General features: G+C 39.3%; 1 protein-coding gene across 4 annotated transcripts in view; it reads left to right on the top strand.

Annotated features, from left to right (window-relative positions):
- THSD7B (thrombospondin type 1 domain containing 7B) overlaps positions 1-27,698 on the top strand; it is a 288,594-nt gene that overhangs the window by 153,520 nt on the left and 107,376 nt on the right. For all 4 annotated transcript variants that reach the window (XM_062605536.1, XM_062605506.1, XM_062605527.1 and 1 more), the window contains one exon: positions 24,865-25,059. In XM_062605536.1, coding sequence (XP_062461520.1) covers positions 24,865-25,059 — 195 coding nt within the window. The remainder of the gene's footprint in view (positions 1-24,864; positions 25,060-27,698) is intronic.

The following is a 27,698-nucleotide window of genomic DNA, read 5'->3' as shown; positions in this document are numbered from 1 at the left end:
ACTACCTATAATAATACCTGATTTTTTCAATGTTCTTCCTAATCTTTTTGCCTCTGTCAGTGTCAGGCATACCTCTCCTGCAGAGAGTAAGCTACTTTAGTTTCTTGTTGATCTTCAATTTAATGAATCATCCTTTGTTCTTAAGACATTTGCATCCCATTTGGTCTTCTCATTTTTTTGCTATTTTATATAAAACTTTCTTGTCCCTTGTTCACCTTTCTGTGTTGCAAGCAGTCCCATCCAGTACTGATTTAGATCTGCTTTTGCTTTTATGAAATTTTAATTTCCTCCTTGTCACGGTTGTGCTGTTTACAACTCCAAAGATAATTTGTGCCAAAGCCACTGTGGTTCATAGGGAAATTGTTAAAAAATTCATCTGAGCTGAGTAGGGTAAGATCCAGGTTCTCTGGAAAATGGCCTTAAGGAGGACTTCAAATAGACACTATAAAATGGGAAACCTTGAAGCATGACCAAAAAAGTAAGCAAGTTTATTAAAAAGCTTTTGTACTATTAGTTGTCGGGAAAACACTAGAGACGTTATTCTCCCAGTCTTTACCAGAATAACCTATACTTTGTCCGTAATGATCTCAGTCAAGTGGAATATAAGCTTGTGAGAAATTCCACTCATTAACCGGAAGGATAAAGACTGGTTGCTTGTTCTTCCAGTACAGTAGTATCAAAGGGACTTAGTGTGATATTTATTTTACCTAGCTGAAGAAATGGACAGTTCTAAGTTGAAATGCTGGTTCTGTTTAAATCAATGAAATTAAAGGACTGTTGGTTGGTTGAATACACCCCTCCCCCCCCCCCCCCCCCAAAAAAAAAGAAAAAAAAGAAACCAAACCCCCAGAAAACCCAAAACAACCAACACAAACCCCAAACCTACCAAACAAAAAAAAACAACCAAAACCAACCAAAACACACCATCAAAACCACCCCAGCAAATAAACAAAACCAAATATTGATAAAGGAAAAAGGGAGATGTTGAGGGGAATGCAGAGTTTGATTTGTAGCAGATATTGTTTATTGTAAGGATGCAAAGGTTTGGACTGCCTGGGGAATTCCGTTCAAAGGAGCTTGCTAAAAGTTGTGGTTTGCATTTTCCCTTATTCTGCACTAGTTAGAAAGCACTTATTATTGGAAATTACAGAGTCAGGTTTCTTTGAATAATTAAGCACTAATACTCAACATGAATATTAGCATCCTAAATGGCAGAGCTTATCTGTGTAGCTTACTCTAAATCCTCAGGCACTGAAGATCTGTTAAATGTGACATGCCACAAAGGTGCAAAAGGAATCCTGATGTCATGTTCACTGAATCTGAATTTGTATGTTAATGTTTCTCCAATAGCTTTATATCTGTGGTAGAGGTGTTAGACATGAGATTTAGTTAAAAAAGAAATGAATAACCTTGGCTGAAACTATCTTTCAAATTTCCTAGCATCTTACTTTCAAATGGGTGCACTAAAGTGACAGCAGAGTAACTGGAAGTGATAGGGATACTTATGAAGCAGTTGCACTTGCACTTGCAATAATACATCAGGTAACTGTGACCTGATCAATATTACATTTGCTTTATGTGACAAGTGGTGTTTTTTTTCTGTTGGCACCATTTCTAAATATGTTCAGAAATATTAAAAATACTGAGTAGTGTGTTTAGCACTTTCTAAAGCAGTCTGATGATTCCAGCACTAATACTTCTGAGCAGCTTTCCTGTTGGAAACACCCCTTCTCCCCTTTTGTTAACAGTATTGTCATTGATTTGCTTCTCAAAAGGCTTGGGAGAAGATTCCGTCTTTTTTATATTATAATAAATCAAGAGAAACTTCATCCAAAAAATTGGAATTCCAGTGGAATAAAATTACTGCACGAGAAAAAGCCATCTCTGTACTCCGATGGCAATAAATAGTAATGAAAAAAATGTCACTTTCTAACAAAGATTTTTCTAAAGTCAATTCTTTTCCTGGCAGCCACTGGTTTTGCCTAGTGCGTGCATCATTTATTAAAGGATTGCTGATATTAGCTTTGTGAAATAAAGAAAGTTTGGAATAATATATTCTGATATTTGGCAGTTTTCCTGAAGAAGGGTATTTTGTCATGTCAAATTTGGATCTTGGATGTGGAGCCTTGTAGCAAATGTTACTTTTTATGCCATTTCTGGTCAATTCGGATCAGTACTATTGTTTCTTCTTGACAGTTCACTGAAGTTTCAGTCCTGCAATCGTGTATTTGTTTTTTTTGATACGTGCCCCAAGGTGATTGAAATTTCTTAAAGTTCTCTCTCTTCTACTGTCTTTTGGGTATTAACTTTCTGTATCTTTGTTTTTATCTTGGTCTTTGTGTAGGCAGAGGAAATGCCTGAACTAGTGGTATGCAGTATGAGGGAATATAACTGGCCTATTAAAATGTAATAGGCTTGTCAAAGGCCATCTACTTCAGCATTTGTTTAATTCAGGGTGAAGCAGATCAGCACATCCTTAGGGGATGTATAACGTGAGAGGGCAGCACTCCCAACCACTGCTGTGTAGTTGGAATATATGGGCTTCCACAGCCTCTGCCCTTTCTGCCCACAAGCCTTTGCTACTGGCTTTATTCCTCATGCTCTGGGAGGGCATCTTAATAATAGGTAGTTATTAAAGATACGTGAGAAAATTAAGCAGAAATTGATTGGCAGAACTGAGCAGCTGTGTGCAGACATGAACTCAGGAGATTTTGAGGGATTTAGCTCTTCTATTGCATTTTAAACCCCCAGAGAATGTGATGTTGTCATGGCAGTTTTCATTTGGGGCACACTGGGGAATCTGATGGGGCAAATGTCCTGGGTTCAGCAGTAGCAGCCATTTTTCTCCTTCTTAGTAGCTGGTGCAGTGATGTGGTTTTGACTTTCAGCCTGGTAACAACACTGATAACACTGATGTTTTTAGTTATTGCTCAGTAATGTTTACTCTGACCAAGGACTTTCTGAGTCTCATGCTCTGCCAGGGAGGAGGGGAAGTCAGGAGGAAGCAGAGACAGGACACCTGACCCAAACTGACCAAAGGGGTATTCCATACCACAGTACATCATGCCCAGTATATAAATTGGGGGAGTTACCCGGAAGGCCCAGATCACTGCTCGGGTTGGTCTGGGTATCGGTCAGCAGGTGGTGAGCGGTTGTATTCTCTTCCCTTGTTATTTCCCTTACCATTATTATTATTGGTGATAGCAGTAGTGGTTTGTGTTGTACCTTAGTTACTGGACTGTTCTTCTCTCAACCCGTGGGAGCGGGGAGAAGAATAAGAGGGGTGAGTGAGCAAGTGGCTGCGTGGTTCTGAGTTACCAGCAGGGCTTAAACCATGACAGGCAAATCAGACACACCATGTTTGTAAGAAGCTGCTATGACCAGCAGTGCTTTTTCAGTATCGCTTTGAAGTGATTGGTTAGCGGAGCACATAAAAATCACTGCCTGCAAGATGGATGGGTTTTGTTTTTCACCAACACCCATATTGCTGGTGAAGTTGCATGTGAGTGAACCTCAAAACATTTGTGCTTTAAAATAAATGATATCTTTAGTGCCTAGTTTCATGGAGTATAAATTTTCATGTAATCTAAACACATCTGCTCATAATAATTAACTTCTGTGGTGTATGAAAGGAAAAGCTACATCAGCTCTATGGTATGACGAGATGGATTCCTTTCTACCTGTTCATCATAATGATGAATAGTAGCATTTATAGGAAGATGGCTGCTTTTTATTAATTTTTGGTTTTAGATCGTGCATCTTGCCTTTTTTAAAGCTTATTTAAAAGTAAATACTCTGCAAATCAGATACGAAAGCATGAACTTTCCAATTTTAAGCATTTTGATGAGAAACAGGGCAAAATATGTCTCTGCTTAAACTGCCTTATCTGAAGACTTTGAAAGATTCCTGTCTTCCCTAGTGAGATGATTTTCACAGGTAAATGTTAATATTGAAAGTAACCATGAAAGAAATTTAGAAGGATTATGGCATTTCATTTGACCCTGAGAGCTGGTGTTTCCAAGGGACAAAATAATAATGAAATGTACTAGCAATTTGCAGTTGGTCCTATGGTTTTGCAAGTATTAAATATTTACTGTAAGTGAAAAAAAAATATCTATTGTGTTTCCAGAAGTTAAATACACTTAATTCTCAGGCTTTCATTCAGTAAAATTTGAGTATGGGCTTTGTGGAATGCAAACTCTCAGGTTTACAGTAGAAGTGATGGGTATACAAGTATAACTATCAATTAGCTAGCCTGTCAAGTAGGACTGGGGGAGCCCAGCGATCCTGTTATATTTTCTCCCAGTGCAGTCATCTTCCACTACTTGAAAACAGGTTAATATGTTGAATTAACAGAGCTACAGGTTTTTATTGGTGTTGAGTTTGCATGGTAAGAATGGTGGAATCAAAAGAAATGATTTATGGAGAGTACTTATTGAGCAAAAGTCCAAAATCCTGGTAGAGTTTCAGGAGGTGTGTACAAAATCTAGCTTGCTATTTAAAAACCTTTCTGGGTTTCTCAAACCATATTGATTAAATAATAAACAAAGTACTTTCTTGAAGTCTCACAGTTACTGGCATAAACTCCCTGATTGAATTATACTGCAAACTGAACACTGCAAGGGAAAATGTCTTTACCAGTTACACTTGTATCTCTTTATGCAAGGGTTTCTTATTAAAAATTCTATCCCAGGATTTTCTCAGAAGATAAACTAGACTCAACAAAGAAGTTAATGCAAAAATAAGCTATTGCAATGGCATCAATAAACAGATACAATAAGCAAATAAGCAATTTGCAGATAAGAGAGTCAACATCCCATGAAATGTTTATAAAGGTAATATTTAAGATCTCATAAAATCAAATTGTATTCAGATACAATAACAGAAGTCAGTAATAAAACAGCGGTGAATCAGGTCCAGAGATAATCATAAAGCAAAAGGCTCTATTCTGTTTCAGAGATTTTCTTTAGTACTAAACATACTATATTTTTATGGCAACTCCACCCAATCTTTGCTTACCGAGTTACTCATGGTTAGAATGCACACACACGAATCAAACAGCTAAAGGCATGTGCTTTTTGATGCACTATAATTTAATTATTGAGAAAGTCATTTGGATGTCATTTAGGATTCATAGTGCTGAGCATTTTTAGATTTTTTTTGTCCTGAAGGAAACAAGCTATTTTAAAATGAGGCTACCATTCTTCCTTTTCTTTCTGAGTCCATCAAGCTATTACAGAAATAAAGTGGATTCTTTTAACTTTTTATTTTTTTTTGTTTGTTTTTTTTGTTTTGTTTTATTATCTGTGGTAGATACTGTTATCTGCTGGATAATTATTTCTTCCAGTATTTTTTGTGCAAATCAAAAATAAGCTGATGGCCCTTTATTTCCATATCAATCATCTTAAATTAAAAAGATAAATAAATAGAGCTGTTATAAGGATAGGCACAGTGTTTGCTGGCAAGTTGCACTTCTTCCATGAGGTCTCAAATATGCTAATTTCTGACAAATCAAGGTTGGTTTCTGTCAGACTGCTAAAGCCAGGATTCACTGGGACAGGCAATTTCAAAATAGGTGCTTATCCTTGACAGCTCTTTCCCTGAAAGAGGACTGCAGGCCTGAGATCTTGACATGTTTTTAACTGGTAACTGTAACACCTCTATGGTTGCAGCTGGTCCACTCAATAATGGGTGGTGCAAGCTTAGGCAAGTTTATGGGGATGTGGGGTGGAGAGTGTCTGGTTTTTACCACATTTGCAGAAGGATCCTTTGTTGCTTGTAATCCACGTTGCTCAGTTGAGCTTTTTGCATGCATGTGCTGCGGTCTACTGATGGGGCTACAGAACTGATGGACAGGGGTAGAGCAGTTGATGTCATCTACCTGGACTTGTGTAAAGCGTTCGACACTGTCCCACACGACATCCTTGTCTCTAAATTGGAGAGACATCAATTTGATGGATGGACCACTCAGTGGATAAGGAACTGGCTGGATGGCCGCACACAGAGTTGTGGTCAATGGCTCAGTGTCCAGCTGGAGACCAGTAACGAGTGGTGTCCCTCAGGGATTGGTGTTGGGACCGGTCTTGTTTAACGTCTTTATTGCTGACATGGACAGTGGGATAGAGTGCGCCCTCAGCAAGTTTGCCAATGACACCAAGCTGTGTGGTTTGGTTGATATGCTGGAGGGAAGGAATGCCATCCAGAGGGACCTTGATGCGCTTATGAGGTGGGCCGATGCCAACCTCATGAAGTTTAACCATGCCAAGTGCAAGGTCCTGGGTCGGAGCAATCCCAGGCACAGCTACAGGTTGGGCAGAGAAGAGATTCAGAGCAGCCCTGCGGAGAAGGACTTGGGGGTGTTGGTCAATGAGAAAATGAGCACGAGCCAGCTTCAGTGTGCACTTGCAGCCCAGAAAGCCAACTGTACCCTGGGCTGCATCAAAAGGAGCGTGACCAGCAGGTCGAAGGAGGTGATCCTGCCACTCTACTCTGTTCTCATGACACCTCACCTGGAGTATTGTGTGCAGTTCTGGTGTCCTCAACATAAAAAGGACATGGAACTGTTGAAACAAGTCCAGAGGAGGTCCACGGGGATGATCAGGGGACTGGAGCACCTCCCGTACGAAGACAGGCTGAGAAAGTTGGGGCTGTTCAGCCTGGAGAAGAGAAGGCTGTGTGGAGACCTCATAGCAGCCTTCCAGTATCTGAAGGGGACCTATAGGGATGCTGGGGAGGGACTCTTCATTAGGGACTGTAGTGATAGGACAAGGTGTAACAGGTTAAAACTTAAACAGGGGAAGTTTAGGTTGGATATAAGAAGGAAATTCTTTCCTGTTAGGGTGGTGAGGCACTGGAATGGGTTGCCCAGGGAGGTTGTGAATGCTCCATCCCTGGCAGTGTTCAAGACCAGGTTGGACGAGGCCTTGGGTGATATGGTTTAGTGTGAGGTGTCCCTGCCCATGGCAGGGGAGTTGGAACTTGGTGATCTTAAGGTCCTTTCCAACCCTAATTATTCTATGATTCTGTGATTCTATGACCTATTTTCCACCTTTTTTTATGTCGCTGTTGTTTTGTTTGTTTGAGGTCAGTGAACAGCTTTTTACCGAGTTTAGCTGATCTGGCTTATCCCTACCGTAGTTGTGCCTGTTCCCCTCATAGAAAATTCACCAGTCAGTCTAGGAATTAATTATACTTTCTGGGCCATTCTGTGTTCCTAAAGCACCAGATGGAGTGGTGTATCATGTCCTCCTGCTTGCTCTTGAGCTCATGTCATTTGAGGTCCTTTTTGCAGCATAGCATGTATGTTCCTTTCACTTTTAATCATCAGCTGAGCACTCAGTAGGTCAGTCATTCTCTATAGATTAGCCCAGACACTGAAAAGGTCTTTAAATTGTAGATAAAATAAAGCATATCACCATCATTTGCATGTCCTTCCAGAAGAGATCTACCCCTTTATGTTATTGTACCAGTCACATGAATTCACCTGTTAAATATTGGCTACAACAGGCTTTCAGTCAAAACTATATGTTAATGCTATAACTGTGTAAACATTTGCAGTGTATTTTTTAATGCTTAGTTGATTGTTACATAGTTTCGCAATATAGCCTTATTGCAAAACCTCAGTTACCTTAGCTGAAGTATAATGTAAAGATGATGAAGCAGCCGTCATGGCTCAGGAGAGTGATATGAATGCATCATCGAGCACTGCCTCTGGCAGTACTGGGACAAAGTACAGCTGTCTTGTGGGGGAGAAAAATCAGGTCCCATTTTTTATTTCCTTATGTAGGTTACTCTGAAAAGAATAGGTTAATATTGGTAGCAGATGACTGTTGTTTGCTATTTAGTCAGTGTTTTTGTAGGTTTAGCAGATTTTGTGTTGATAAAGGATGATTTGATTTTGGAAGGTGATTACATATAACATGTTTGTTTGAGCTTGTTACTGAAGAATCCCACTGTAATCATAATGGAAAGCATATTAAGCTTAATTTTAAACATCTGTGATAGAAAGGTAGGTAAGCATTTGAAACAGAGAGTTAAGCATTTGCTCACTTCTTCACAATCTTTGTTCATTCTTTTGCTGGAAGAGGACTGTCAATCTTACGTCTTTTAACTTAAATCTAACCCATGTCCCTACCGTCTGTGTACACTTATTTTTTCTAGAATAATTTTATATAGCACTGTGAAATGGGCTTCTGTTATATTGGACAACATAGAATACAAGAATCTGTGCAAAGCTTCATATGAATGTCACCTTTTCTTCCATGTTTACTGTAGTGAAAAACCTTGTAGTCTTATCAGGACTTCTCATTTATTTATACCAGACATCTTAGTATTGGCAGCTCATCTTTTTTGTATTTTTATGAGAAAAAAAAAACCTTGCTACAAAGTTGAAAAAAAAAAAGAAAAAGATTATTTTCTGTGTGTATATGGGTGCATGATTTTCATTACACCCTGGGGAGAATCTTGTGGTTTGGGGTGTTTGTTTTAAGCTTCACTGTATTTTTACAGTTGTATGAGTACTTAGGACAGTGGGTTAATAATTAAATAGCCATTTTGTGTGTTCCTTTATTATTTTCAACTAGAGAACAACTTATGTTTTTTTTACCTTGGTGTAATCAGTAACTTTACTAATAGTACATTTCAATGTTTTCTTTCTTTACGTTTTGACAAATTCCAATCATCCACCTTCCATATATTGTATTTAATTTAGTATTATTCTGGTTTTTTTGATCCCTTCATGGAAGGCTGTGGGGATGCCTTTGGTTCATATACCTAATGCTTTATGAAATAAACAAATAAGTAATTCAAGCTTTGTAGTCAGTGTGCTACATAATGATCTAGTCATAATTTTTGAAGCTACTGTCAACCCATCTTAAACCAGAGCATCTATTTGAAACAGTAGTATTTCATAAGCTGCATTTGACAGTTCATTATCTTATCTGTGAGAAATCCTTTCTTCCTTCATCTTCACTCAAAAACAATATCCCTGCAATTGAACTTTCAGTAAAAGTCAAGGTCACAGCTTTGGAATAAAGTTATATATGGGAATTGCCTGTCTTTACGTTGAAAATGTGAGTAAATCAAAAGTACTGATACGGTGATCTAAATCTACAGTATGTTCTCTTGCTTTCATTGAAACTAAATGATAAGAAGTTTTCTTGACTTTAAAACTGTTCTTGGGGAAACTTCCTTGAGAGACTCTTAACAAACCTATATCGATTTAACCCTGCACTAAAAAAAAAATAAATTAAAAAATCAGGGATGGTGGTAAATTATAACATATATATATATATACATGTATATATGTATGTATATCTCAGTGCCAGATCCCACAGCTTTTCTGAAATGACAGGAATTAGAAGCCCAAGGGCCTGATCCTCACCTGGGGGAAGAGGCTTGCTTGGCTCTTGGGGGAGAGGCTGCTGCATTCTCCCAGCCCTTGCATCATCCTCTCAGGTTCTGATTACCATTCAGTTTTTATTCTTTTTCTGTATTTCATCCTTTTTACTGCTGGGTCTTTTATTGTGATTTTAAACTGTGTGAATTCAAAACGATTTTCAAACATTGGCTTTTTTCCTGATTTTTTTTTTTTTTTTTAATGCACATCAATGAGATCTGCTGATGTTGGGTGAAGAGCCAGTGAAATAAAAATCAAAGTTGCCTCCAAGGATCCTTCTCTTTCTTATTTGTTGATTCAGACTTTCCAGCCTAATTGGTTTCTTCTTTATTCCTTGTTGGTAGTGACCTTGTAAAGCCTGGTTTTCAAGGCTTCTAATATTTCACTGCCAAATTGTTCATTAATTTACAGTGGGTGTGTAATGTATCAGTCCTCCTTTTTCAGAAGGACTGATACATTACACACCCACTCTCCATACTTCCCCATTAGTGTTGCCTTAATCTACTGAGGAATAGTGTTATCTTCAAGGGTTTGTGGGGTTTGTGGGAAAAAATCCCACATACATTACAGGCTTTTTTTTCTGAAATGAATCTTGCATTATTCTGAGGAAGTGAAAATCATGGATGAAGTCTTGGTATTTAATAATGTACTGCCAGAACCTCATGGTATAAAGTTTAGTAGCTAGACCAATATTCAAACTGTTGAGCAATGTTATTGCTCTACTAAACCTTGCCACTTTCCACATCTTTCTGCAAGACCTGCTTTTGCCTCAGGCTGTAAATGGAAGATGAGATTCTATGATTATAAATCTCCTGGATTAAGTACACAAGACCCACATTGGTTGACATTGGCTTTGATATATATGAACAAAAGTTTATATAGTCATTTTTGCTATGTTTCCATTCTAAAAGTTAATTAACTGATAAGATATAACCCTGGAGCATAGGTCTTGAAATAGGACAAGACAAAGGTTTAAAGAGAAATTGAGACAAAGTTCTGAAGAAAAGGCAAAAAACCAATGCAGTATCTTAGAGAATCTCTCAGTTCTGCATAACCATACAATCTTAATTTATTTGGCCGTGCCATGTCAAACTTGCTCATAGAAAAAAATTGCTATGAATTTGTGGTGTGCTATATTTATACTTTCATTGCAGCAAGAGTTAGTTTCCCAAGTAGTGCGCATTTGTCTGGATAGTTCCTTTTCCTTTGGGCTTCTGATGAAAAAGCTGCTATTTACTGTTTCTTTGAAATACACACTTAAAATTTCAAATATCAGTTTTCTCTTCTGAAAAGAAAATGTGACATGAATCTTTATTGGATTTTCAAAGTATTGAGTTAGTTTTGCATTAAATTTTATTTCCTAAGTGACTTACTCAGAATGAAAGAAGTAATTACTACTTTGGGAAATTTTGGAAGACTCTCTGATTACTTTCACTTAGCTTTAAGGGAAATGGTCATGCTGGGCATAATTGGCCATAGTCTGTTTCCTCTCCAAGGAAGACAGGATACTATGTTCCTCTGGGCTATGTATCCCTGAGGAAGCCTCAGGTCTGAGCCACCGATATGCTCCTGGACCAGCACAGGTCCTGACACTGTGTGTCAACATTGAGGACTTCTCAGAGGTTTGGAGGAGGAAGCTGATGATACATACTTGTGGCCCAACTACTTTCAAATGAGCCAGGAGAGGCATGCTGAAGGTAAATAGAAGTGTTAGTATATATAGGTGGTGGGTCCACTGTTGTGGCACTGGCAGAATATGAACAGCAATCAGGTTACTGTCTCTCTCTTCATTTCCACGGACTCTTGTTTTCTTGATTTCTTTTTAAAGAATATTTTTTAAGAAGTCAGAAAAAAATCCATAAACCACTCTGTAGAGTTTTATTTCAAGTTACTTTCCAAAGATGACCTTCCCCTGCTTCAAGCGCTCCTTACTTTAAGTGCGATGACAGTTGGCAAAAAATCTACAACAAGAGATTCACACACAGTGCAATTTTGTGGGGGAAACTGTTCTGAGGTCCAGCAAAGATGAACAAATCTTCACAGGTGAAAAGGAGCATAAAATGAGAATAAACTGGTGATTTATTATAGCGAAGATTAAAATGGTTTATACTGGAAAGGCTGTAATGCAAGAAAATGTAGTGTACTGTCCCAGTCAGCTCTACCCTGGGGTTAGCTAGAATGAAGCATGTGAAAAATAGCTAAAACCACTAAGATTCTATGATTCTACTAATAATCTTCCAGCTGGGTGGAAAGTGTTTCTAAGTCTGATGCAATTATTTTCTGTTATATTAATTTGCTTTTATTTCATTTGATTTTTTTCTTCAGTTAAACCATAAATTATATGATCTGAACCAGTGGTAAAGAAATCACAGTGGAGAACTTCTTGTGTCCAAATATTGTATCTGTTAAACATGAATGATCCTATAGTGACCCATTGGTGTTTGGATCGTGTAATTGCTTTAGAAACAAATGCTTGCAAACAAATGCTTCGTTCACAGATATTAAAATGAAAATATAATAGGATTTGTTGTTTTCCTATTGAAATAAATGTGAGTTATCCCATTGTTTCAGCAAGAATACAATCAGCTTTATAATCTCCACTCAATTATAAGAATTTATTGCAAATCTAGGAAGAGTAACAGAAGCTGCGTAAGAAATGTTGCTGCTTTTTTTCTTTTTCTGCCTGTAAGAAATGAAGAGATCATCATAACAAAAACATACTGTAAAATACCACCCTTTGCATCTTCTCTGCTCTTCTACCTTGTGTTTAAGAGACTAGAAGGGGAAAGCAAATAGTCCCTTTAGATCTGTTAGCTTCAAAAGAAGAGTGAAAAGGAATGTTCTAGCAGTGAGAACGGTCTGAACAGCAAACATAAGGGAAGATGAATGTAATTATTTTTATTATTCTTAAGAAGCAAACCTATTGGAACTCCTTTGCTCACACAAAAATGTCCACTGAACATGATCCAGGGGTAATGCTAATTCTTACACTTACATGAATCAAGGTCTTTTATACACCCAATACAGAAATATATCCTTCAGTACTTTGGACTGTTAGTCTTTTGAGGGGAATTTGGTTTTCTGTTTTGATTTTGTTTATCTTTCTTTTCTCCTGCTAAAGAAAGGATGCTCTGAGGTAGGGTTTCTTTAAAGCACTTTTCCCCCACACACTAAGAGTGTTTGGGAAGAAGTATAAAAAGCCTTTCTGTATGTATAATTTATACATTATGTGTTATATGTATGGGACTCCCACACATCAGAGTGTGACTTTGCTCTTACTGGGTTCTAATCTGAATACTTGGGTTTCCTATTGGGTGAATCTCCAGAAAGGCCTCAAACATTTGATTCCTTAAGGTTGTTCATGGGAAATTTTTCACAGTCTTTTTCTGCCTCTCTCACCTTTAATCTAAGTAGTGGTACTTTACTGTACTTAGACTGTGCTGACCCTTCAGTCTCAAGTATGATATCTTTATTTTGTCTCACAAAGTAGACTATTTTATGATGGCTGTAAGATACTTAATTTAGATAACATGAATTATATGACTATGCATTTTTATTAGCTTTGGTCAAAGTAGATTTAGTTATTTTAACAGCTTTAGGCTGGAGATGAGTAGCCAGACTTCAAACCTCAAAGCATTTAGTATTCTTATCTGTTCATTTACTTTAAGGAAGTGATAACTGAAGTGGAAAGTTTTATGCCGGAACACTTTATCTACAGAATCCATTGGTACTTTAGAAAAATATAACAGCAGTTTGTATGAATGGAACGTAGGCAGTTATGGGATGTTTCCAAATTTCCATGTTACTACTTTCTGAATTACAGTTTTGAACTTTGATAAAGATGACAAATCTGTATGCTGTAAAATGCCATTGTGGTCTGAATTCTGGTAGAGTGTGGTTATTTAAAAATGCAATTAAATAGAGGAGACCACATGCTGCTCTTTTTTATACCAGTCCAAATCTTCATATCTTAGGTACAGTGCTATAAATAACATTGTGTGGGTAGTAATTTCAGACAAAAATTCTCTGTTAGATGTTAGCTATGTGACCAAGTAGTGAGAAAATATGAATTTTGGAGAATGAATCCACACTGATGGACAGCAGGCTGCCACACAACCCCTTTCTGTAATGAGATCTATGCAAGAGCAGGTTAATTTGTGCCATCTTGCCTGGGGCTTTGGATCATGCCTAGTAGAGCAGGATTTGGGTATTAACAACAGAATTAACAGGGGCAAGAGGAGAACGGTCATTTGAGAGCAGGAGGCTCATCAGGATTTTCATCAGGATGAGCTGAAAAATTGTTGAAGGGCATGTATATATCCACAGTAGCTTAGTTGCTGGTCCTTGATCAGCCAAGGGCAGTGAGGAGTTTTGAAAGCCTAAATGAGAAGAGCCTGAGCTGGGGAGTAGGGAACTGAGGAGGAAGGGTAGATTAAAATCGTTTGGTGTTATCTTGGACCATAATATTTTGAATGTAATGTTGTAGGAGTTGTAAATATGCCAGTGTGTTAGCGTTACATTCTAGGTTTAGTATCTGTGCTTCACTAAAGCAATAGATGGAGTGAAATGGCAGAGTGCCTGCCTTCCAGCACAAGATTTTCAAATGTATTTTCCTAAACCAACATAATGAAATGTTTTTGAATGCCTGGTTATCTGAAAGGTGATACAAGTGATTAACTTGATCAAACTCAATGCCAAAAAAATTCAGACTGAAATGGACATTTGTCTTGACAAGTTGGTTTTGCCATGTGAGTTGAGCGTAGTGTTGAGCTCTTTACTGCTGTCATGAAAGATGACCTTGGGGTGCTACTAATAGCTGTACCTGGCTGGAATAAAACAGGCTTCATGAGATTTTAAATTCATCCAGCTATCACTGAAAAAAAAAAAAAAAAAAGAAGAAGGAAAAGCTATTGAATATATAACTGAGGCAAAACTTTCAAAAGGAAGTCAGTGCTCTTAATCAGCTGCTTTTCAACCTTGTGTTACTAGAATTGAGTTACTTGAATTACTGTAAATGTGTTTGGTTTACATTTCCTCTCGTATTATTTGGCATGTTTGATTCTTTTTATTTACTGTGGTCTCAATATGTGTGTATTTAACAAGATGTCTTAGTTTTATTTTCAAGTTATGTGATAAATAATTCATCTTAAATATAACTTGATGATAGGTGCTACAAATAAATTGAACTCAAGTTAATTTTAGTAATTGTGGGCCACAGAAAGAGGAAAAAAGAATATATTTGCGTTTTGTTATATTCTGTGAAAGAAGCAGAAGCATAATTTCTGTCATTTATCATCTAACGCACTTTCATTGATTTTATATTTTATAGAAAATGAAAGTAAAAGCAATTCAAAACCTATAATAATGTTAGGAAAAAAGGGGGAAAATTGTGAACGGTTCCTTAGACTGATTGCATAATGTAAGAGCACTCAGATTGCAGTTATGCTCTGGCCAAAGTAAATTTGAAACATTAAAAAAATCATATTGTTTTGTCTTTCTAGCCAGGCAGACTGTGAACCATTTGCAATAAGAAAATACTTGTATTAAAATGAAAATGGTGCTAGACATTGATGTATCAATCTTATGTTTTGCATTCCCTGTGTGGGTGGGAGGAGGAATGGTCTTTACAGCGATGTATTTCTCTCCTACTTCTCCTTACACAGTGGGCAGTCCTGGTTCTCACAGATGAGGAAAAATTAAAACATCAACATAGCTAGGCTTAATTGACATGTACAGCTCAGTTCTTACAGTGATTCTAGTCATATATTCCAAACCAAATAATCCATAAACTCATTCATAAGTATCAAAAATTGTACTCCGAAGAGGTTACTTTAAAATGGAACAGAGATGAGTCCAATTTAAGGCATTATATGACAGAAGTCAGCCTGCACTGACTTTATTACCCTGGAATGTAATCCCTTTCAACTGCTTTCTTCTGTTGCTTGCTCATGTTGGCTGAGAGTCATGAGCCAAGAAGAATGAACAGTGTGGGAGGGATGTGTGCTTTTGGTATGCAGACCTTTTGTACAGATTGCTTTGTCCCTTCTGGTGTATGCCAATGGCATGGAGATGTGAGGAAGTTCTGTGGTTGGGTCAGACACGTGCAAATGGCTACCCCAGCAGAGGCATGGCTTTGGCTGGGCTGGAGGTCGCCTCCCACCATGCTGGCCCCCAGAAAGCTGCAGCTAAGACTCCTCTTTTTCTGAGCCCCCTGTACTTAGATTAACCTATCTTCTTCCCCATGTGCATGCCTTATTGTGGGAAGGCTGCAGAGAGGAACCAACCCAAATAGCAGCTAAACCATGGACATTTAGCTTGTGAAGGATCTGCACAGTTTTGCATGCTTTTTTTTTAATTTCCATTCTAATTTTATCCCAGACTTCTCCCCTTTCCTTTGTTACAGTCTTTTCTCCATGCTACTGCTCTGTACCAAACTTTTCTACCCAATTCTTCTCTGACCTCTTTTCTTGCAAATCATTTAAGTTGCTTTCCTTTATCTTTTCAGTTGATATTTACCATCTTTATTGCTTCCCAACATTACCTCAGGTTCCTATTGTTTGTTTATAGAGCGTATTGGTGGGGGCTGTGTTTCTTCAGTACTGTGTTTGCTCAATGGCATTGTTAGCCCTTTAGCACTACTGTCAATATAATTAATAATTATAAAATGGGAAACTGATCTTAGAGCCATTGTCCCTGCTGCATAACTAGTTGTCCCAGCTCTTGCTCTGGTATTTTTCCTAGATTGTGTCTGCGATGTCCTTCCTGGCATCATTTGTTCTTTTCCTCAGATTTAATTTTAATGGTTATCTTTTAATTTTATATTTTATATTTTGCTTCTGTTAGTCCAGACTTTGGAAACACTTAATTGCAGGGAGTGCTGCTATATCCAAAGGGGCTGTCACAATGCTAAAATGAAATGTGTATTTATGTCCTTATAGAAGCTGGACCCTAGACTTAAACTTGAGGGTCAGCAGAGCTTTTTCTTACATCTTATGTCTGCTTCTGGTCTCCTGTAACTAGGGGTTATGTTAATGTACCAAGAGTAACATAAATGTTGCATGTGCTCTAGTGGAAGGTGCCCATGACAGGGGGTTTGAAACCAGATGATCTTTAAGGTCCTGTCCTGGGTTCAGCAGTAGCAGTCATTTTTCTCCTCCTTGGTAGCTGGTGTAGTGCAGTGTTTTGACTTTCAGCTCGGGAACAGAGCTGATAACAAGCGATGTTTTGGTTTGGCCAAGGACTTTGTGAGCCTCATGCTCTGCCAGGGAGGAGGGGAAGCCAGGAGGAAGCAGAGACAGGACACCTGACCCAAACTGACCAAAGAGGTATTCCATACCACAGCACGTCATGCCCAGGATGTAACTGGGAGTTAGCCGGAAGGGCCGGGGACTGCAGGGTTGGAGGAGGTATTGGTCAGAGCTTGGTCGGGCTGGGGGGGGCGAGTTATCGGTCGGCTGGTGGTGAGATGATGTATTCTCTTCTCTTGTTATTTCCTTTATCATTATTATTACTGGTGGTAGCAGTAGTGATTTGTGTTATACCTTAGTTACTAAACTGTTCTTATCTCAACCCGTGGGAGTTGCATTCTTTTCGATTCTCCTCTCCGTCCCTCCGAGAGCAGGGGGAGGGCAAGAAAGGGGGGGAAGTGAGCGAACGAATTACCTGACTGGGTTTAAACCACGACAGTTCTTTTTGGCGCCCAACGTGGGGCACGAAGGGTTGAGATAACGACAGATTTGACTGGATTAATAGTCACTCGTCACAATGCTGATTTATTGGCTCTCAGAGTTGTTTCGCTTGATCTCACAGCTTCAGAATGTTGTAACTTACGCAGAGCCGGTATTTGCTGTGTTAGTGTTTATCAAGTATGGGGCCTGGGCTAAGGTTCTTGTCTCACTGTGCTTTATGGCAATGGCTTGTAATACGGGCGGGCTCCAGCAGCAGGGCGGGACGGACGTGACCGTGGACTTGTACGTGGCCGTCCGGCTGCTCTTCACCCTCCTGGCCCTCGCCCTACTCTCCATCTTCGTGAGGCTGCGGGGACCCGAGGGGGAGCGGCCCCGGGAGCCGGCGGCAGCCGAACCGGCCCGGGAGAGCGGCCCCGGGGACCAAGCGGCGGCGGGAGCGGGGCCGGAGGCCGCGAGGGGACGGCTGCCGGTGGAGGAGGTCGGGGCGGTCGAGGAGCGGAAGGAGGCGGCTGCCGAGCAGCGGGAAAAGGCGGCGGAGGAGCCGAGCCCCGCGGAGGAGCCGAGCCCCGCGGAGGAGCCCAGCCCCGCGACGGCCGATGGCATTTCCCAGAAGCCGCCCGCCGAGCCCCAGGAGGATGCAGGAGACCACGCAGCATTTCCCAGCAAGGCAGAGGAGGAAGAGCTGGACTCAGGAAAAGAGAAGCTGGCGGTGGGAGAGCCGGCAAGCACAGCGGCTACACCAGCCCCAGTGACAAGTACAGCAGCTACACCAGCCCCAGTGACAAGTACAGCAGCTACACCAGCCCCAGTGACAAGTACAGCAGCTACACCAGCCCCAGTGACAAGTACAGCAGCATCAACTGAGAGTTCTGAAGGTTTTGAATGGCCTTTGGGTATCCTTGGGACCTGCCTGCTGATTGTGATGGGGATCAGCATGTTGGCACACACACAGAGTGTGTGCTACCCACGACCATTTTGTCTGATCTCAAAAGTTAAGCAGAGTCAGGTTTGGGTCTTGTCTGGGGTTAGACGACAATACAGGGGGACCAAGAGGTTTTCCCCAAGGCTGGACAGTCATGAGTGGCAGGGTGTGTGGGACAGTATGGGCAAGTATCTAGTCCACTGGGCCCCTCCAGTGCTTTGGAAGCATCGGAGATGGAAGGCAGCTGTATGGAGTCCCCAGCAGCAAGCTGCAGAAAGTGCTTAAGGGGACAGTGAATTATTTTGAGCCTGGTGGGCCCATGGCACTTCAGGCCATCAGAGCAGAGATGCAACACAGAGATGGACTCATGATCGAGGGGTGGATTTAGCAATGGACACTATTGCCCAGGTTATTCACGAGTGTGAACACTGCACACAGTCTCTCCTGCTCTGGAAGACTGTTACAAGAGATGGAGCCTGACATCATGGACCAGATGGACACAGCAGCTTTATAGGGGCTGGTCCATGCACTAAGATAAGAGTGCACTGAGATAAGAGTGATGGTATATTGAAAATGTGGGATCTGAGCATGACGTGAATGGTATGGAATAAGGGGTGGATAATGTCCTGGGTTCAGCAGTAGCAGTCATTTTTCTCCTCCTTGGTAGCTGGTGTAGTGCAGTGTTTTGACTTTCAGCTCGGGAACAGAGCTGATAACAAGCGATGTTTTGGTTTGGCCAAGGACTTTGTGAGCCTCATGCTCTGCCAGGGAGGAGGGGAAGCCAGGAGGAAGCAGAGACAGGACACCTGACCCAAACTGACCAAAGAGGTATTCCATACCACAGCACGTCATGCCCAGGATGTAACTGGGAGTTAGCCGGAAGGGCCGGGGACTGCAGGGTTGGAGGAGGTATTGGTCAGAGCTTGGTCGGGCTGGGGGGGCGAGTTATCGGTCGGCTGGTGGTGAGATGATGTATTCTCTTCTCTTGTTATTTCCTTTATCATTATTATCATTGGTGGTAGCAGTAGTGATTTGTGTTATACCTTAGTTACTAAACTGTTCTTATCTCAACCCGTGGGAGTTGCATTCTTTTCGATTCTCCTCTCCGTCCCTCCGAGAGCAGGGGGAGGGCAAGAAAGGGGGGGAAGTGAGCGAACGAATTACCTGACTGGGTTTAAACCACGACAGGTCCCTTCCAACCCAAACGATTCTGTGATTCTAAGTATAAAGAAGCATCAATACAGAAAATAAACGAGGTCATCATGAGTTGGAACTGTACTTACAGTCAGCAAGTCTAGATCCTTAAAGTTTTTTCTTCTTTTTTTCCTAACATATTATATCTGGACTCCTTTTTCACTTATCATTAGTCATATGTGTAAGTAGTGATATGTTATCTTCTTACATTGAGTGGTAATGAAAATAATTAAGTAACACAAAATGAGAATTTTTCTGAACAATGAGAAGGTAAGCAGCTACATTCAAAGGATTCCTTTGCCTTTCATGCTGGCTTTGATTTTTCACACATTTTTAGAGCTTGAAGCCAGAGAAGCTTATTATATCATTGTGTCTACACCTCTTGGGCATTAGACCTCTTGTCTAGCCTCATAGGTCATCCTGTTATTCCTGTACTAAGTCCAATTATTTCATTTACACTGCTGCATAGCTTTAGTTTCAGTGTTTGGCCTGAGTGTACCTCTCTGGAATTATCAGTCATTGTTTTCAGATGTTCTAATGACATTTAATTCCAGAGTTTTGAAACCACTAATTTAGGTTTCCCAAATCGAAGTGCCATGGACAATATAATTTTACTGGTTTGTAGTTGATATTTTCACTCTTCAGCTTTTTACCTTTTGCAAACTGTTGAAATGAATTTTTAAAGGAGAATTGATTATAACTTTGGTAAATGGATGTAATTACCAAGACTGCCTGTAGTTGGATTTTTACTGAAGAGGAACTATATTTATGTTATCTTTCCTTCCTGAATGCAATGCTATACCTATAATATTTCTTTCTCAATACACTCCTTTTGTTAAGACCATCTGTAGTACTTGTAAGTCAGGCATGTGTCTCCTGAGAGCACTTGAGTTACCCCAGTTTGATGCTGACATACTTACTTGGTGGTGATGTAGTGTCACCTAAGGATGCATTCAGTGCCTCTGCAATTTGGCAGCATGCAAACATTTGATCTCACCAAATAAAAGTTTATAGAAGTGTCTACAGTTTGCTTTTAATTTAAGATAAATGTAGTTAAATAATATAGCTTCCATATGCTTCTGTGTGTCATATGCTGACATGGTGGCATACAAACGTACTCTTGTGGGTGTCAAAATAAAACCAGAAGGCAGAGTCTGTCATCCTGTTAGACTGAATATCCTGTTAGCAGTCCTTGTTCAGTGTCCCGACAGGACTCCATAACTGCAGAAAGGGAAATTTCCTCCCCAGGCTGTACATTTAACACTTGACTTATGTCTTGAAGCAAAGAGGTTGCATCTGCAGCTGTTTTCATTGCTCATATTAATTGTTAACTTTTCTTGACACCCTAACGAGTGTATCCACACTGTGTTAAACAATTCCAGCTCTTTCCTGGAAAAAAAAAAAAAAGAAAAAAGGTATTATCTTTTAGCATTTTAAACCTGATTACTTTTCAATTTAATTCATGATATTATTTCTGTTGTTATGAGAGAAAATGTACTTTTTTTGGGGGGCCAGCCATTGTTTTGTGCAATTCAACAGAATTGCATTATATTGTCATCCCTCAGCTTGGCCCAAAGTGATTATTTCCGGTTTGGTGGCATTGACTGGTGGTAATAAGAAAGAATAGCAGGAGTTCAAAAGGAAATCCTGCATTTCCCCTCTTTATGGGAATCAATATTATAATTTGAATCCCTTTATCTGGTAGTGTCCTGTTATTAGCTGTTTCTATTTTTATGTTTGTGGCCATTCTAAATGATGCAGAGATGGTAGGAGTCACACATTATGTCTAGGAGGGATTTATTGTTACTATGTGATTTTTTTTTTTTTTCCTCAGTGCATAGGGCTGCAAATGGACTGCATTTGCTCTCCGGTGGTACCCGCTTTAAAAAAAAAAGAGATGTTGACATAGCAGAAATGGCTTTGCGGTATGAGTTTATTAAAAACCACTGCGACAGAACTGAGGATTACAGGGAAATATTTTTTATGCAACATAAACCACACATGAGCCAACCCAATCAGTAGTCTGAAACCACAGAGGATGAATAATTTTCCTAACTTTCCTGAAGGTCCACTGAAAACAGATTTCTCTCATTCTATTTCCAGAAGTGCCTGTATTTGAAAATATTTTTCTTGTAAGTGTTAAAACTAACAACTCAGAAATAAGTTCACAGCAGGCAGAAATGAGGTGATGAGTTCCTGAATGAATCACTGGAGTCAGCTCTGCTGATTCGTGTCTGGCCCTTTTCAATCCATTAAAATGCCCTAATGGGGCATTTGTTTTATTATTTAATTTATTTTAGCAGTTTATGCTGCTCACCTGAAGCATCATTGTAAGCATGTACCAGAAATCCTGCCATTTTTATGACTGACATGCTGTAAATATCAGGCCCATTAAGCTCAAGCTTTTAAAGGTAATTCAGCTCAAACTGAAGAAGTCATACATTGGCATTGTCTTTGAAGATGTTAGCAGTTGCTTGAGTAGAAAGATGACTAGTATGACTGAAATGCACTGTACTGCTTAGGCAAATCCAAGGCAGCCTGAGTTTTTGGTATATAAGGGTACCGGATGTTCATGGCTGACATTTTATTTATGCGTGTGAAACAAGAAGTGCCTGCTCTAACAGCAGTGATGGAGCTGCTTGGTTGGGTCTCCGAGAAGGTGCTCATCTGGGCCTACCAGCTTAGTAATAACACTCCTGGCAGTGATAAGTGCAGAAGTCCAGAAAAGCAAAATGTTTGCTTTCTAGGTTGTGTCTTAGGCATCAAAAAATGCTTTTTGGATTCCTTGCTCTTTGGCCAGTGCCTTTTTTCCTTGCTGGCGTGGGGGTTTTGTTGCTGTCTCAGGAATGACCGGGTTGAGTTACCAGGATCAGCGCTTACAAAAAGAAGCAATTCTCTATTTTCAACCACCTTCCTGTCCCTAATCACCTCACAGGAGATCATCCTTCTCTCCTCCTTTAAGTCTTAGGTCTCTTACTAGATTATCCATTGTATTTTCTTTGTTTCAACTCCATCATGTCTCCATGCTTATACATGTATAATACACTATATTATTTGTAATTTTAACTTCCCTCTACACCAGTTTCTTTAAGCTCCATGATCTCTGTCAAATATTTGCCCTGATCTTATATGTCGTTATATATCCATCACTTTTAGCATCAAAATAGGCTCGACAATCTCAGTGACTTATTTGTATGTTTAAAATTAAGCACATCAGTGCAGAAGATGAGGCTATTAGATAATAACTCATTGCAGCATGGAGTGTCAAGTTTAACATTGATATTTAGAAGTTTCATCACTTGTGTTGCCATTAATAAATGTCAGGAATGAATTGTGGTCTTCTGTCAGACAGTAGTAAACTTTGCAACGTGATGGTTTATTATGCAGTTGCAAAAACTGCTTCATGGGGCTGATGGTGTAGGATACTGTTCATTTCCCTGCAGATGCTAGTGGCTGTCATGATGCTGAGAGGATGGTTTGCATATACTTGGCCATACTTCACGTGGACATATTTGTGTTGCCAGATCTTTGGTGTCCTTGCTGAAGGTAATGAGGCTACACAGACCTTGGGCATCCGATTCTATTGTTTAACCTTCCTGAAGAGGGCAATTACCCTGCTTTCCCATACAGAATGGTGACCTCTGTCCTTACACTCTTGTAACTGAGAAGGGGAATGTGTCCAAGTTTCTGATTGCTGGAGTTGAGAGCTAGGAAGGGTCACAAGCATGGAAAGTCAAAGGCGAGGATCAGCAATTTAGAGGTAGTTATTAATATGCTGATTTATTGTCATTTGAGTCTAAAGAGACTTTTAACAATTGCTTAGCTTTTGCATGCTCTTCAAAATGCTGTTTTTTTTCTTAGAAATCTAATTCCGTTTTTTGGTTGGTTTTTTTTTCAAGATGGTTGCCAACCCATCCCTTGATCCCATACAGTTCTGTAGTTAAAAAACAAAAATCAGGTGTACTCATTGCTAAGTTACACCCCAGTAAATCCTTTAACTGTAAGAAAACAGAGTTCCCATTTTCCTTTTTCTTCATGCACTCCTAGTTGCATTAAGTGCTGGCAACAAGGAAAAACGTATGCTGTCTCAAAAACCTGAATTATTTAGGAATCTCCACAAAATAATATCACAGTTTGTTAAATAATAAAATCTGGATTAAATAATTTCATTTTCTGTTGCTTTATAATATGATGTGTGGACTTGCCTGAAGTCAAAGTGCATGAGATGGCTAAACTCTTGGGGCCAAATTCAGTTCCTATCTCTGTCCCTGACTTTATTACTTTAATCAAGTCATGATCTTTCCTTTGGTTAACCTACAAAGTAGGATATAAATAGCCTATAATCTTAGAGATTTTGTGAGAATTAATTCTTATTAATGAAATGAAAGACTCCATGATGTGCAGACTATTTTTATTTATTATAATTACTTATTAATTCACTGAAACTTTAGCAAGTTTTATTACAGGCTTCATGTGACTCAGATTTACGCATTAATAATTTTGTCCTCTGTCATGGCTATCCAGTGCCATTATCCACCCTGAAAAATTAATCATTACAGTCCAAAAAAGGATAGGGGCGTTGAAGGCAAAGGGGATTGAGCTAAAATAAAACTGGTGGCAAATCTTAAATCCTGGGCTATGCCCTTGCAAACCTTGTTTGACTCTTGCCTGGCCCCAGAGACATCTACATCCAAATTTAGAGACCAGCGCATTAGCCCAGCCCTGTGCCTCGTGTTTCCTATTGGCATGGCCCAGTCTTAGAGAGCTGTAAGCTTTGGGCAGGGCACTAGAGAAATGCATCTCATGGGAATGTGGGCTGCAGCCTTGATGGTGCTGTGCACGAAGACAAATCTCAATATATGCGCAGGGGCTCTGCTTCTGCCTGTGTGCAATGGCATTTCAGGTTGGATGGAGCTCAGCAGAGTGACGCTGTCCTCAGTTAAGACCTGCAGAGCAGGTTTCTTTTATTATTTTTTTTTCCCTATTTGTTTGTTTGTTTGTGTTTTGGGTTGTTTGTTTTTTTTTCCTTTCCCCTGTTAAAGGATCCATTCAGTAGCTCTCATTCATCCATCCTCATAGCAAGCTGTCACGCACTGTAAAAGGAGACTTCTAGTGCAGTAGCTGCAGTCCTTTTGTATCATGGCCACAGACTGAATGCTTGTGCCCTTCCTCTTACACATCTCCATTTATGCCAGAGATTCAAAGGTTTGGATGGCCACAGAGTGGGAGAGCACAAAGGATAGCACAATATTTAGGAAATTGCAGTTTCACTTGCATGAATGTTGTGTACATCAAAGCTTGGGAATCCTGGTCTTGACCAACTGTGTTTTCTGGAACATAGCCACAGTATTATATCTTTTCTTGTTTGTTCGTACAATGTATCATTGTTGAAGCCCCCCACCCTTAAAATGACTGCCTCCTTGAGAAGATTGAATTTATATCATCCTTTAGATAACACATGGCTCAAGTAAGAATGTGTCTTCATGGTTTTGTGAAGTTTCAAGCACATGTTTGAGTGATGCATGCATAATGACCTAAAAATAAATCAGCATTATCCTGTTAACCCAGGAGAGAGAATCTCACATAGAACACAAGTACTGACTGCATAGAGTATAGCACAGGATATATAAGAGTATAAAGATTTCTGTACTTTTACTTCCCAGCTGTTACCTGCCTCTCAGAGCACAACGACTCCGCTAGTGTTGGTGACTGCTTGCGGTGGGCTGGAGCTATGCCATCTCTTGTACAGGAGTGCCTCATTCCCTGCAAAGATGACTGCACATTTACGCCTTGGTCAAAATTTACAGCATGTTCATTTGACTGTGAATCAACTAGAAGTAGGAGACGGTCACTAACAGGTATAATCTTTTATAATATTAATCTGATGGCGATACTTGTGAATAACGCCTCTCAGATGTTGGTGGACTGTTGTTGAGGTTTTGGGAAAGCCCAGACAGAGTACTGATCATCCTTAACTGTTTTTTGATCTGATACTGATCATTGCCTGCTTTATTCACATACATTTTGTATGAGAATAGTGCAGAAAAACTAAGCGGTTGAAAGCCATTTTTAGTCATAAACCAAGTGCAACTATTCATTGTGTGAGTTTATCTGACCTATTAATCTGGGAAGCATGCAGTAAATATGTATACAAGTACATACTGTACAAGCACAAATCAGTGTGATTTTCTGTTTAAGACTCTTGAAATCTGGGAAAAGTTTAAAACTGGGAGATTTGTGCTCAGCAGGATCCAGTAGTTCAAGGGGGCAAATTAGTACCATGAATAAAGAAAAAACAGTATCATTAAACTAATTTTGTTTGTTCTTTTATATGTATCCATTAAAAACTCTAGTTCAAACCATTACATGGATCAGTCTCCCGTACTTGCTGTTGTGGTTTGTTATTGTGTTATCTGAATGCTGACTAAACTGAAAAGCTTTAAAACTCTATAACATGAATAGTTTGGAACTGGTTGTTTTGTTCAGAGTTGTCTTCCCGACACATGCATAGCTAAATTGAATTAAAATGAATTACACTGTTTTCAGAAGATTTACAAGAAATTTACTGTTATTGTTATTCTGAAAACTGGCATCTTTTCGTATTTCTGTGTGGTGTTTGAGAGCTATGGTGTAGCTGGCTTGAGTTTGCTTCATTTATAGAGGTGAAACTTGAAAGACTTCTACTATGGTGTAGAATATTAACATTGCTTTAAAAATATCTTCTGCGATAATGCCTGGGAACTGAATGGCAGAGAATTATGGTGGCTACCACTGCTCCTTTCTTCTAGACTCGCTTGTACCTGGCTGCATGGCTGTCTTTTTATTCAGTTTGCTACTGCTGGAATGATCCAAGTTTTTAGCAACTTACAATTACAGTATGCATATATAATGGCTTCAAGCTGCCATTTGTCAGTATGGCTCGTTGAAGGATAAAGACTCCTCTTTTACTTAAAAATCATTATTATACATTTTTCTATTATTTCTGCTGAACAGCATATTCTAAAATGTTCTCTGTATGTTTATAGTAGTAGAAATCCTTTATCTGTATCAGAATAATAGGTGACTTTTCTTGTAGAAAATAAGTAAGAATTAAGTGAATACTTACTTCCAGGCAGTTTAAATCTGATTTTTTTTTATGAACATCTGTGCAAGTTACAAAACAGTATAGGTTCGACCTATCCTCTTTCTTCCTATGTTCTATATCAGACATAAATCCGTTCAAGTAAGTGGACCAGAAATGGTTTCTCATAGGTTTTGATAGCTTGTCTCCTCACCAGCAAAGCATTTGTGACCAAACACCACCAGTTTCTCCCATATGACCTTGTGGGGTTCCCTTCTTCCTGCTGGGAAGCAGCTCACGGCCTCAGCCCCCGCCCAGCAAAGGAGTTCTGAAAAGCAAGTGGTCAACATACAGCAGGAGTCCCAGGCTGTGCTGGGGTGGGGACAGCACGACACCGTAGATTACAGCAAGGGGAGACCAAATCAGATACCAGTTTTGGTTTGACCATATTTCAAAAGGGAAAGTCTGTGAGATTAGTTCTGACTTGTGGTTGCATAAAAGTTCATGAAAAGTGGAGCTAGCCAGAAGTCTTGAAAAATCTCATCCATAGGAACTCAGTCCAAAGATTTAAGGAACGTGCTATTTTGGGAAGTATTTCACAATGTCAGGAGAGTCCTTTATCCATTTGTATTTCACCTTTAAGAGTACAAGAATTGTACCTCCTTGTTCAATACTCTGCGTGTTCTCACATGAATGTTTTTTCTTTATTCTGAGAGTTTGTCTTGGTTTAAACTGAGCCATTAACTACATACCATGCAGCCGCATTGCAGAGTTCATTAACAGTGTCATTTCATAGGAATCTGCTAATTGTTTGCTAAGTATTTGCTTGCCTCCCACTCAGTTTTTAATAGTATTATTCATTTTACTTTGTTAGTAATCACAGACTTATGAAATTAGTCATTACTTAAGAAGTGAAAGACTTGTTACAGAACATATCAAAATTCAAAGTCATTATAATGAAAACAGTTTTTAAGGAAGTCTTCAGTTAATTAATACAGTCAATTAATTCACTTTATTATGGATACAGTGTATTTTCTGTAGGAAGGTAGATTTTTAATGTTTCATGGATTTTTATGTACAGTATGTACTACCTGATAATATTTAATGCATATAATATTTGTTAGTGTTTAGAAATTTAATTTTAAAAAGAAAATACTATTTAATTGAAGTATTTATATCTTCAAAATTTCTGGAGATAGTGTTTTTAATAGTAATTTAAAGCTATCTGCGAAGGTGATAAAAATATCAGCATCACTAATTCTAAAACCACTTCTTTGTGAAGAGTATGGGATGAATGTCACGTTTGCCCTCAAATTAGGGCTTTCTCATGCCAGTTTCATTAGAGGGAAGATTCCTACAAAACAGGTGGCAGAGAAAGTTGGAAAAAAAGTGTCATATGGGTGTGAGATTATTAGCATCCTTACCTGTGTCTGATGT

Source organism: Pezoporus occidentalis, unplaced genomic scaffold, assembly GCF_034315485.1.
Source record: "Pezoporus occidentalis ecotype Australia unplaced genomic scaffold, CSIRO_AGI_Poc_V1 ctg12, whole genome shotgun sequence".
NCBI lineage: Eukaryota > Metazoa > Chordata > Aves > Psittaciformes > Psittacidae > Pezoporus > Pezoporus occidentalis.
The sequence above is the reverse complement of the archived record's forward strand: the minus strand, read 5'-3'. Positions and strand labels throughout refer to the sequence as shown.